This window comes from Lactuca serriola, chromosome 2, assembly GCF_051521515.1.
Source record: "Lactuca serriola cultivar US96UC23 chromosome 2, Lser_US96UC23_V15, whole genome shotgun sequence".
NCBI lineage: Eukaryota > Viridiplantae > Streptophyta > Magnoliopsida > Asterales > Asteraceae > Lactuca > Lactuca serriola.
In genome coordinates this window covers 51,864,476-51,876,049 of record NC_136409.1, presented here as the reverse complement: position 1 = coordinate 51,876,049, position 11,574 = coordinate 51,864,476, and the positions used below count along the sequence as shown (strand labels likewise).

At 36.3% G+C, this 11,574-nt stretch overlaps 1 protein-coding gene across 1 annotated transcript; it reads right to left on the bottom strand.

The window, feature by feature from the left end:
* Positions 1-5,363: 5,363 nt before the first annotated feature.
* On the bottom strand, positions 5,364-10,464 carry LOC145086237 (putative 2-oxoglutarate-dependent dioxygenase SLC1). The gene is made up of 4 exons (XM_079023985.1): positions 10,089-10,464; positions 9,674-9,915; positions 6,009-6,411; positions 5,364-5,879 (listed from the first exon to the last, which is right to left on the bottom strand). The coding sequence occupies exons 1-4, from the start codon at positions 10,374-10,376 to the stop codon at positions 5,622-5,624; spliced, it is 1,191 nt and encodes a 396-aa protein (XP_078880111.1). The 5' UTR covers positions 10,377-10,464; the 3' UTR covers positions 5,364-5,621.
* Positions 10,465-11,574: the final 1,110 nt, after the last annotated feature.

Sequence of the window (11,574 nt, the reverse complement as noted above, 5' to 3'; positions counted from 1 at the left end):
AGTCACTTTGAAAATTTGAATATTACTTGAAATTCTTGAGTTTGGCATACTACAATTCTATAACATATAATATATTTATAAAAATATGAAATTTATAATAAATAATATATAATTAAACGGGTCATTTTCGAGTCATCTTGGAGTTGAAAGTCTTGACCCTAACCCTACCCGTTTAATTATCGTGTCAATCCGTTTATTTAAATGCGTCGAAATCTCTGACCCAAACCCGCTAATTTCGTGTCGGATTTTCGTGTTGTGTCATGTTTTGCCATGTCTAATGCCCTCAAGACGTGACGATGACATGCAATGAGCAGGCTTCCACATCTTCCAAAATCTCAATCCTAGTTTGATGCAAAACAAATGCAAGAACACTTTCGACAATATAATAACTCCTAACTTCCAACCACCACTATTTCCTAGCTTTCTATTCATTTCCAACACACAAGGAAGTTCCTGACAAGGAAATACGTCTCAAGAAAATGTCGATACCGAGAGAATGGAAGAAGAAGAAGAAGAAGAAGAATATGATAACGATGGTTGATGTTTTATGTTATTTTGAACAATGTTAGCTACTTATTATATCTAATTTGGTATGTAATATTAAACTTGAATTTGAACAATGATAGCTATTTATTAAATCTCATTTAATATATTTTGCAAAATGTTTGAATTTTTTAAAAATGCAGGCTTGGTAAATTTACAGAATCTTTAAAAACTAAATAAAAAACATTTAGTGGCTATACATGTCATCGCTATAGTTATCTGATAGATAACTGAAGCAAAGCTTGGCGACGACAAGTCGTTGCTGTAGCTATTTGATTGACAAGTCGAAAAAACCTGTGGCGATGACATATCGTCGCTATAGGTGGTACGTATTCCAATGACCTGTCCTTGCGACATATAATAATAAAGGTTTTTTTTTCCTCAAAAATCATTCTCGACGCAATATGTACCGACGACATGTCGTCGATTAGGAGGTACCAATCCTGATAACACCTATGTCGACAACTTTTTGACCTATCCAGGCACGTTTGTGTTAACGACTTGTCATCGGTATAACCTATCCGATGACATGTTGTTGGTACATGTTTAGAAAATATTGTTGCCACAGGGCGTTAATGCTATATTATAGAGGAGGCGGTGGGGATGAATGAATGAGATGTTGGGTGGTGAGGAGATGGACTAGCAAGATTTGCCATGTTAATAGTGAGGTTATCGAGTCGGGTGTTGGTTGCAGTGGCAAGATGGAGGAGTGCATGAACAAGGTCTGGTGGTGGTTCATCGGTTTTAGTTTCTGGTTTGGGAAGTATGTCAATTGTAGCATCTTTCCGGCGAGGCATAGTGGTGAGATCAGGAATGGAAGCACCGAAAGATAGGAACATATTCGAGGTGGTTAACCTCCGAGAGCTTAAAAGAAAGGGAACAATAACTGGAGCAATTTTTTCAGTATCCACTAAAACCAATGTACAATGCTTAAGTACTAGCTTGAAAATTTGAAAATGATTTATCTTCAGTTTTTACACGTAAACCATGCATGATCCTTCTTTTCTATAAGCAAGATATTATAAAAAACACAACTTTTAACAAATATTCTTCAAAAGACTTGACACAGAATATGAATGTTTCCATCCGTCCATTTACGAACCTTCAGTAGTTTTCTTTAACAATGTACATGTCTTCCTAACAACTTTTACCCTACTTAGTCCACAAAACTTGACAAACTCTCATGTAGCTTCCTAAGGTTTTACTGTCACACCCCAAAACCAGAACGGCGGAAACGTTCTGGGGTGGATGACGTCATGTCAAGTATCACAACACATGCATTATAGTAATCAAAGTAAAACAAAACATTGCATTAATAGTAATAGTTTTACACGGTTTACATTACAACAATTCAAAGTATACAAACAAATATAATAAGTACAACAAGGTACTAAGCCGTCTTCATCAACAGTTCCGGAGGTGTACCTGTCTAATGCTAACCTGAGAATACAAGTTATTTGAAAAGCGAGTATCAGCATTTTTACAAATGCTGGTGAGTTCATAAGCATTTAGTGACGTTTTCATTCAAATAACTTTAATAAAAGTAGTAGTTTAAGAGATTTCAGTGTATTAGAGTCCTTTCCAGAAAATCCTATATTTTCTTTAATAAAAGCAGCCTTCTACCAAGACTGGTCAGTGTTATGTGGTAAAAAGTTATTTTCCCTAAATTGCTATCATTATCAAAATACTGAATTTGATTATCGAGGAAAGCAAATGACATCAGGGAATAACACATGCCTCAGCTGTGAGGACTGCTGACTAAGGCAAGGAATCATAGACTCTAAGAGAGTATCGAACGAACGACACGCCTGGTTCAGTCTAACAAATAGAGACACAGACCCCAGAAGGTACCAAATGAAAAGTACAGTTGGTAAGGTCCAAGACAGTGAATACAGACCGCAGACAATATCAAATGAAAGATACGTCTAGCAAGGTCTAAAACAGTGAATACAGTTGATACTGTGAATACAGTGGATACAGACCCCAGACAGCATCAAATGAGAGATACGTCTTGTAAGGTCAAAACAGAGAAGACAGACCCCAAACAGTATCAAATGAAAGATACGTCTTGTAAGGTCATAACAGTGTGACTCTGAAAATAAGTTACCATCATACAATGTAAATTGCTGGCGAAATACCGTTACCTTAAGGCCATGAATTACAAGGTAACCCGGGATACTCGTAACCATACTAACCGACACTAGGGTACCAGACGCCCTACAAGCGTCTATATAATGTGACATTTGTCACCCCTTGGCTTGGTGAGCTGTGGACTGTAGCTAGCAGTCAGGGTGCGGGGGTGTCAATCCCGTATAGATCTATACACACAATGTCCGCTCTCCCTACAGGAGACTCTGGTTACCAACTAGACGACAGAGAAGGCCGTGTCCCGAAGATGCATCCCAAATAGTGGGTAATGACTTCCAAACAATGGGTAGTGGGTTTCTAATGTAAGTGCTGACCTAGAGGTAGAGACTCTTAACTGAATTGACTGAAGAAAACCCGTATGTCTATGCTCGTGTACATAATATATAACTAATGAATCGAACGACCTTCGGATGGACATCCGATCCCACCAGACCACATCTCAATGAAGAAAAGGAAATAGGGCGGACAAGCCTTCCTAAGTCCTTCAATCATTATTTATATGCATCTATACAAGCACAAACATACATCTAACTACGCTTGAGTGTGTATCAAGTGGTAACATACAGTGAAGTATAAGTGTACAGTGGAACATCCAAGTCGTGAAGTATAAGCGTACAATGGAACATCCAAGTCGTGAAGTATAAGCGTACAGAGTGGGATAATCGAATCGTGAAGTATAAGTGTACCAAGTGTAGGTGTATCACGAAGTGGAAACGACGATAAGTGAAGTAAGAGCGTCTACCAAGTATAAGCGACTACAAGTATAAGCGAAATAGAGACAATACCAAGTATAAACGCATCACGAAGTGAAAGCGTTATTGAGTAGGAGTTTAAAAATAAGTATAAGTGAAGCAGCAGTAACTAACAAGTAAAAGTATACATGAAAACCTTGGAAAAACCTTTATACTCAGGAAAATCGCATTTGTATTCTTTGGTAAAATAAGTGTGAAAACGTTTAGAAATCTTTGGGAATCTTTCATAAATCAGTTTGAAAATGGAACATTGATAAAGCAACAAAAGTAAGAACTTGAACAAGTGAAAACCCCTTTTGAAAGCCATTTATAGTGTCCTACTCGGTAAAACAGTGTACAGTGGTAAAATCTTGTGCATGCGGGTTATCAATCACATGTGATTGATATGATAACTGGCATGTTTAACTTGTATTCCCCCCCTATAAAACATGTTAAAACATTTAAAAGGTTCATTCAGGGGTATGAACTCACCTGGAGTAAGTAGGTCCGACGAAGGTGCCGTTTGGGCGTTCGGTGTCACGCAAGGACTTGAACACACACAATGACCTATTTAACATATGATAACATATGTTCACATACAATTAGTATATTTAATACTAATTAAACAAATATACGCGCTCACAGGAGCGGAAAACACTTTGGTTAAGTGTTTGGGTGTCCCGGGTAGCGTTTAAGGGTGTATATGACTTAGGAATGGAGTTTACTCTCCAAGATTAAGACCTTAATATGATGTTTACGGCCCAGGGACTACTCACCATGAGTTTACGGCCATAAACTCATGGTGATGGGTTCTAGGGTGCTTTAAGGCTTCTTCTTGCTCATGGAATTATTCTAAGTACTTTTCCAAAAAGGCATGAGTGGGTTTGAGGCTTCTAAGGGCATTAACTTGGAGTTTACGGCCTAAGGTCAACTCCTAAGGGAGTTTATGGCCGTAAACTCTCATCCTTAGAGTTTTGTGAAGTTTAAAGCCCCTAATGCCTTGCTAGCAATTTATAATGAAGTGTGATGCTATTTTGGGGGATTAAAACTATCATTTGGATGTGTTTTGGGGAGTTTACGGCCTAGACACTTGCTTGGGCCATAAACTCCTTTTTATCCCTCCATTTCTTGTGTTTAAGTCCTTGTTTCAATCCTAGTATTTTATGGTAAATGTCTAAGGCCATTTGGGGAACAAAAACCACACTTTGGGCATGATTTGGGGTGTTTACGGCCTTGGTATAAACCTGGGCCATAAACTCCTTTTTCCCCTTCATTTTGATGTGTTTAGTCGATCCAAACCCCAAATACTAAGTCCCTAATTTATGTATGAAGCCTAAGGGTGTTTTAGGAGTGTGTTTGGGGCTTTTTGACATGGTTTAGAGGTGTTTACGGCCTAAGCAAGTGCTTGGGCTGTAAACTCTCTTTTATGCCCCAAAATGATTGTTTTAAATGTGCAAACACGCCTAGGCCAATTCCTCTATTTATTTCCAAGCCATTAGGGACAAGTTTGGGTCATTTTGGCCTCATTTTAGGTGTTTACGGCCTAAGGAGGAGCTTAGGCCGTGAACTCCTTTTCATCAGCTTCTAAGTTCGATTTTTGGGCTATAAACACGAATCAATATGTTTAGAATAAGCTAGGGTAAGCGGACTTACAATTTGGAAGCGTTTGGTTGCGGATTCGGGGCGAAAACGAGTCTAGAGAGAGAGTATATATATAGAGAGAGAGAGAGTGTAAAAAGTCTCCAATGGACTCCACTCACCCTTATATAGGGTTCCGAGTCGGGGCTCAGTGGAATTTTACCCGATAATACCGTTAAACGGGGCTTTTGGTCGCACCCGATTTAGTGGTCGTAACAATAAAACTTAACATTTTCCATTTAAATGGAAATGTGTGTTATGTGTTTTTATTTCCTTTTATCACGACTTAACGACATATTAATGTGAACCAATGGAATGTTTATTAAATTGACACCCTCTAATTAACGGAACTTTTATACAGTGGAATATTCCATTAACGGTAACGGGGAAATGTAACGGGACAACTTGGGTTGTCACATTTACAAACACACAGAAGCTCTTAGAAATCATAAGTTCATAACTGTTTCTCTTAAACAACATTTACATCTCACTATCATCATTTTCTGGTGTTATTTTCGATATAATGAATATTTTAATAATTAATTTTCGTTGAGACTTTCATTAGGTATAAATGTCAGTTAATTTCCTAGACTCTAGAAAATTTTTATGTTTAGAATCACAAGTCGTAATGTATTGAACAAAATCTGCAAAATCAGTATCCTTGTATCGCTTTGGATTTTCATCATTGATTAGCATTGGCCATGGTCTGATAACTGTCGTGAATGCTAAACTATGCAAAGATGCCACTGATATTCTTGATTTCTTGGAATTCGCTAGTACCCTATGCATCACACTCTTGTACCTTCCATTGCTAAGTATCTGAAAATTAGATATATAACCAACATAATTTAGATCCATGAATTTCAATTACGACTATCTAAAAAGTCCATACCCCTTCTTTCTAAAAAAGTGGTAAAACTACATAATCAAAATGAAATATGTACAAACCTCAAGGTGATCACCGATGTTCACAACAAAAGATTGAGGATGAGGTTTAATGGTGACCCAATGATCTTTATGAAGTATCTGAAGGCCTTCAACCTCGTCTTGGAGGAGAAGGGTGAGGAATCCATAATCGGAGTGTGGTGGCATTCCAAACGTAAGCTCAGGCTCAGGGCATGGTGGATAGCAATTGACCACCATTAGTTGGCTTCCATCTCCAATGTCTTTTTTTATATTATCGTAATTCTCTTCCCTTTTGTTGTGGTAGTTGTCATTGCCGGATTCTTGATTGGTTTTTGGTGTTTTGTTGTGTGTGTTTTTTTCTTCGAATCCAAGGCTTTCTAGGATGGCTTCCATCAGCGATTGGAACAACATTTTTGTCTCTCTTGCGTACTCTACTCCCATTACCCTATCCATGTAAATTTCTTAACCATTTAATTTAGAATAGATGGAAAGTCTTACATGATGCATAATTTTAGTTGGATTTATTTAGGTATATATGAATCAAAGATATGAAACATTTACAACAACATGAAAAATAAAAAACATATGGAACATAAATTGCTAAGTTTGAGAATTTGTGTTTTTTGTAATCAATGTCTTTCCAGGAAAAGTTACATCATCGGGTATATATACTCCGCACCCCATATCCTCCACCACATCATCATCTCCTTAACCTCACCATTCTCCTTTCCACAACTTTGGTGGTGTACCTGCAACGTGAAACCACCATCGTTGTGTATCACTACAAGAATTGTGACCTTGAATGGTGATGCTTGTCACCGCTAAAGGATTCGACTGTCGCTGATAAAGGCGTCGCTACTGAATCCCAATATTCTTGTAGTGTAGAGAAATAGAGAGGAAAAGAGAAGAAGTCTTGACCAAAAAGAAACTGACTGTCTGTGGTTCGTCGTGTACCACATGTAAGGTATTAAACTGGTAATACTTTGATGTCCAAGAGAAAACAAAGGGGGATAATGAAAAACTGTGACAAAAGATTTTATTGCTTTAAATCTGTATCTAAACTAACGAATACATGCCCTTATTTATACTAATGAAAGTAGTAACCTAAACCAATACGTAATACTTGTTAAGCAAGCAGACAACTTCCTAATCTAAATCAAATATTTAAAATAAAAAGGGTTTTCTAAAAATATCCCTGCACTCATAAATCCAATTAACCCAACAATCACCACCTTAATCGGATTGGTCATACCTCTCGTTCACTACAAAGTTTAATCACCTTTTCGAACCATCCCGACTTTTCTCAGACACTCGACCTCCATCTCGGTCACATCCAAAGTCTTCTCTCAAACTGTCTGATTGTTCACAACACACGTATCATCTAACATGGCATCCCATTGGATACGTTAATTACCATCTAGACTTTTCCCGGATTCATAACCTCTCCCCAGCCAAATCCAAAGTCATCATATTTGAACTTTTACACCCATAATGTTCACAACGTGTTGATTATCCAATTTCTTCCTTTGTTCTGATTACCATTCTCCAAAGAGACATCTTCACCGACTAAGAAAACAAATCCACCCGCTCCACTTTTTTCTTTCCCCAAACAAACTGAATCCATAGCTACCTTCTTTGACGGATCCTTACCGCCCGCTTTTCACGAACCTACGTCGGTATCCTCTTATCACGAACAAACTGATCAAGAACTATGCAATTCCTTTGACTTTTCTACCTTTTGATTTCAACCGATCAACATCCTATTATCTCATTTCACCATCCCCACCTCTGTAATCAAGCTTGTTCCAAGAGCAATTCTCCACCGAACAACAAGAAAAGGTCACGTCCACCTTTACTGTCTTCCGTCACCCGCAAAACGAACCGAATCAAAGTCACCCGCTTGATATCTTCCCGTCCATTTATTCCACGCTTCTGGTTAGTCTCTCTCTACCTTAGAACAAGTCTGATCAAGAAAAATTGAGGTTGTTGTTGAGATGCTTCAACCCGCGCTAAAAAAACAAGCCACACTCCCTTAAACCGAACCTAGTTCCCACTGCGTTTGCCCCGCAGTAAATGTCTACATTTTTTCTTGAAACCGACTCTCAAACCTACCCTCTTCAACCTTCACATGTCCTAGGCTCTGATATCAAGTGTAAGTATTAAACTGGTAATATCTTGATGCCCAAGACCAAACAAATGAGGAACAAGAAAATTGTGACAAATGATTTTATTGCTATAAATCTCGACCTAAACTAACAGATAAATGTACTTATTTATACTAATGAAAGCAGTAATCTAAACCAATACGTAATACTTGTTAAGCAACTATACAATTTCCTAATCTATATCAAATACTTAAAATTAAAAGGTTTTTCCCAAAATACCCGTACATTCATAAATCCGATTAATCCAACACCACATACCACCAGCCGTAGCTTAATTTAATTAGAATGAAAACTAATTTAACAATTTGATTATTTAAAATCATTAAAAGATAGACATGATACAAAGACAAGATACTGATTACTAGTTTATTATTATTATTATTATTATTGCTACGTAACTTAATTAGGTATTTAGGTATAATTAAACAAAAGTATTATTATATTATGTTTAATGTCAAAGCCTTTGTATGTTTTTAATTAAGGAAGCAGTCGTTTTCTAGGTAATAAGAAATTATTATTATAACTTTTACTTTATATATTAAGTTTTATGTCAAAGCCTTTGTATTTTTTTTAGCCATGATGTATTGTCCTCGTACTAAAGACACAATTCTGATGTGGCTGTTGTGCATACAGCTCATAGATGTGTATCTTTTTGCAACAAAAAAGTATAGGCCTTCAATTTGTCAATAAGGATAACGGATTAGATTTGATGTCACAAAAACACAGCTAATAACAACAAGAATCAACCATTTTTTATGGTTTCAAATGCCTTTTTAGATATTTGAAGTGGATTTTTTTAAAGCCAAATATGACAAAAATAAGCGTCGAGACGCTAAGTTTTTGACGCGTCTCACGAGTCGTCTTGTTAGACTGCTTGTCACATCAACTAAACTAGCTTATCAATATCTATAGTAAGATGTTTTCAATTTTCTTATTTAGTAGAATCCACAAATAATAAGACATCATTTTCTTATTTTATCTCTATTATATACCGTACAATAAACTGTGCGTTTACAATTGGTTTGAACCATAAAATCATTTAAATAGTTGATGACAATAACTTGTTAATTAACAACTCGATGAAAAAAAATAGTTTGAAAATACTCCTTTAAAAAATTTTCAATTTTTAAATGTTTTTGATATGAAAAAAAAAAACTCATATTGTAAATGGGGTTCATTAATTTAACATTAGTAATCAAAAAAACCTAAGTAAAATGAGTTATATGCTTTAGGTCCATTTTAATGATTACTGCAATTATTGTAACAATCATAGATGTTAATGAGCATTAATATGTCAGAACCCCATGTTTTCTATTTTCCTTGTCCTCCTATTCATGTGTGTACTTATAGACCCTTATGAAAATTCAAGTTTAAAACTCAACAAAATACAATTTAAAGAATATTCAAACTAAACAAGCCATTATTAGTGTTTAATTTTAAGTTTAGGTGTGTGTATGTGTGGGTGGATGCACATACACTCAAGAACTGTTTATAAAGTGTCCTCACAAGAACGAAAGCTAGGATAGGTAGTTATGAATTTACCTAAAATCCAAAGGAGAAGAAGGCCACTGAGAATGAGCCTCAGTAGTGCAAACCAATTTCAAAAAGTCTCTCCAACATAAAACGCCATCTTTCATCTGGTTGAAACTCGTTCCATATCGAACAAGAGAATGAACATCTGTAGACATATACTTCTCTCTCTCCTTCAAGGGGAGCTCAAAGAATCTTCTAGCCACATCTATCATCTCGCTTAAAACATTACTTGAAATCCCATGGTTTATAACCTACAATATGTATACATAAAATTAACATTCAATAACTAAGAGACATTAGAACAAAAACACAACGTAGGGTAGTAGAACATATGTTATAGGGTGCACTATATACGCCACAGCGTGGTCTTAATTAGTTGTTGGTTGAGTAAAATAGAGTCATGTTCATGGATGGATGGACTAACCTGGAAGAACCCGTAATTCTGGCAAGCATGAGCCAATGATGTAATGACTTGCTCATGGTTTGGGCCATGCAACTCGGCAAAGTCAATGACGGGCAGCTTCAGATTTGTGACGTCATGGAGTTCGGTAGTTATAGAGTTGTCGGGACGTTCAAGAGTAGGGAGGATATACTTTTTGGGAACTTTTATGATGCCCATTTCACACAAGTGTTTCACTCCTTTGTTGTGTTCTTGTACCTTTAAGCTCTCACTTTGGTCATTCCTTAGTGCCATTTCTTGAAACATCACCATGAATTACCTTGTAACTGGTTTGCGTGTGTATGCGTTTGTGTGAGAATGTTTGTTCGTTTGTTAAGGGAAAGAAGTTCAGACAATGAGAATGGTACAATGAATAAAAGAGGGGCGAACGGCATATTTTATACTATTTTTGAGTTCAGAGGGGGTAGGGTGGGCCGGTGGGGTGATGTGCGGAAAAAAGGTTTTTTAATGATAATAGATTAATAGGATAGTAAAGTTTAATGCTTTATGCTACAGCCACATAATGGTCCACGTTATTGACCCGTAATGTTAAGTAAACCTAAAAGAGAGTGAACTTTTTTGAAATATTTCTGATTTTGTACTAATTAGAAAACTAGTTATTTTGGTAGAGAATATTTATGTTTACATTTATTATTTATTTTATTAGAAGATATTTACCATAAAGATATTAATTGATCATTTTCTAAGAGCATCATCTTGTCTTGTTCATATGTAATTCACGCGTTTAAATATTAATAAAAAAGACAATCCAACAATTTTGTTGACATCTCTATCGCTATGTCCGCATAATTTGTATGCGTTGTATCCGTATAATCAAAGGAGAATGCAACAACTTTGTATGCCTTTCATTATACACTACTAGAAAGATCACAATGCTACAACAATCAATCCCTATGGCGACGAATTTTTTAATCCTATGTCGACGACAAGTTGGAATAACCTATACCGATGCAAATTGTCGGTATAGCCTCGTCGTAGGAATTGAAAAAAGTTGTCAGTACTCCTATACCGACGAAATGTCGTCTGATCCATTTGGATTGATTTAAAAAAATATATTATATATTTGTAAGGAGAACAAGGTGCCACCGTGGATCCACTCTGACGATATGTCATTAAGACATGTTGACGTATAGCGACGATAAGTCGTTGACATAAGTTTGTAACCGTTTTTACAGTTTGAGCTATAGCGACAGAATGTCGTCGATATAGGTGAAAACCGTTTTTACAGTTAAGACTTATAACGACGACATGTTGTTTGTATAGCCATTTTTTTAAAATATATTTTTTTTATAGATTCTATAATTATCAAACCTGTTTTTTAAAACAAACCAAAACGATATATAGCATAATTTCATAATTAAATAAACGCAAAAAAAACTCACATAGTTCAAATGTAACACCCAGAAGAAAAGAACGGTTAGGACATCAAGGAGTCAAGGGCATGACTTTT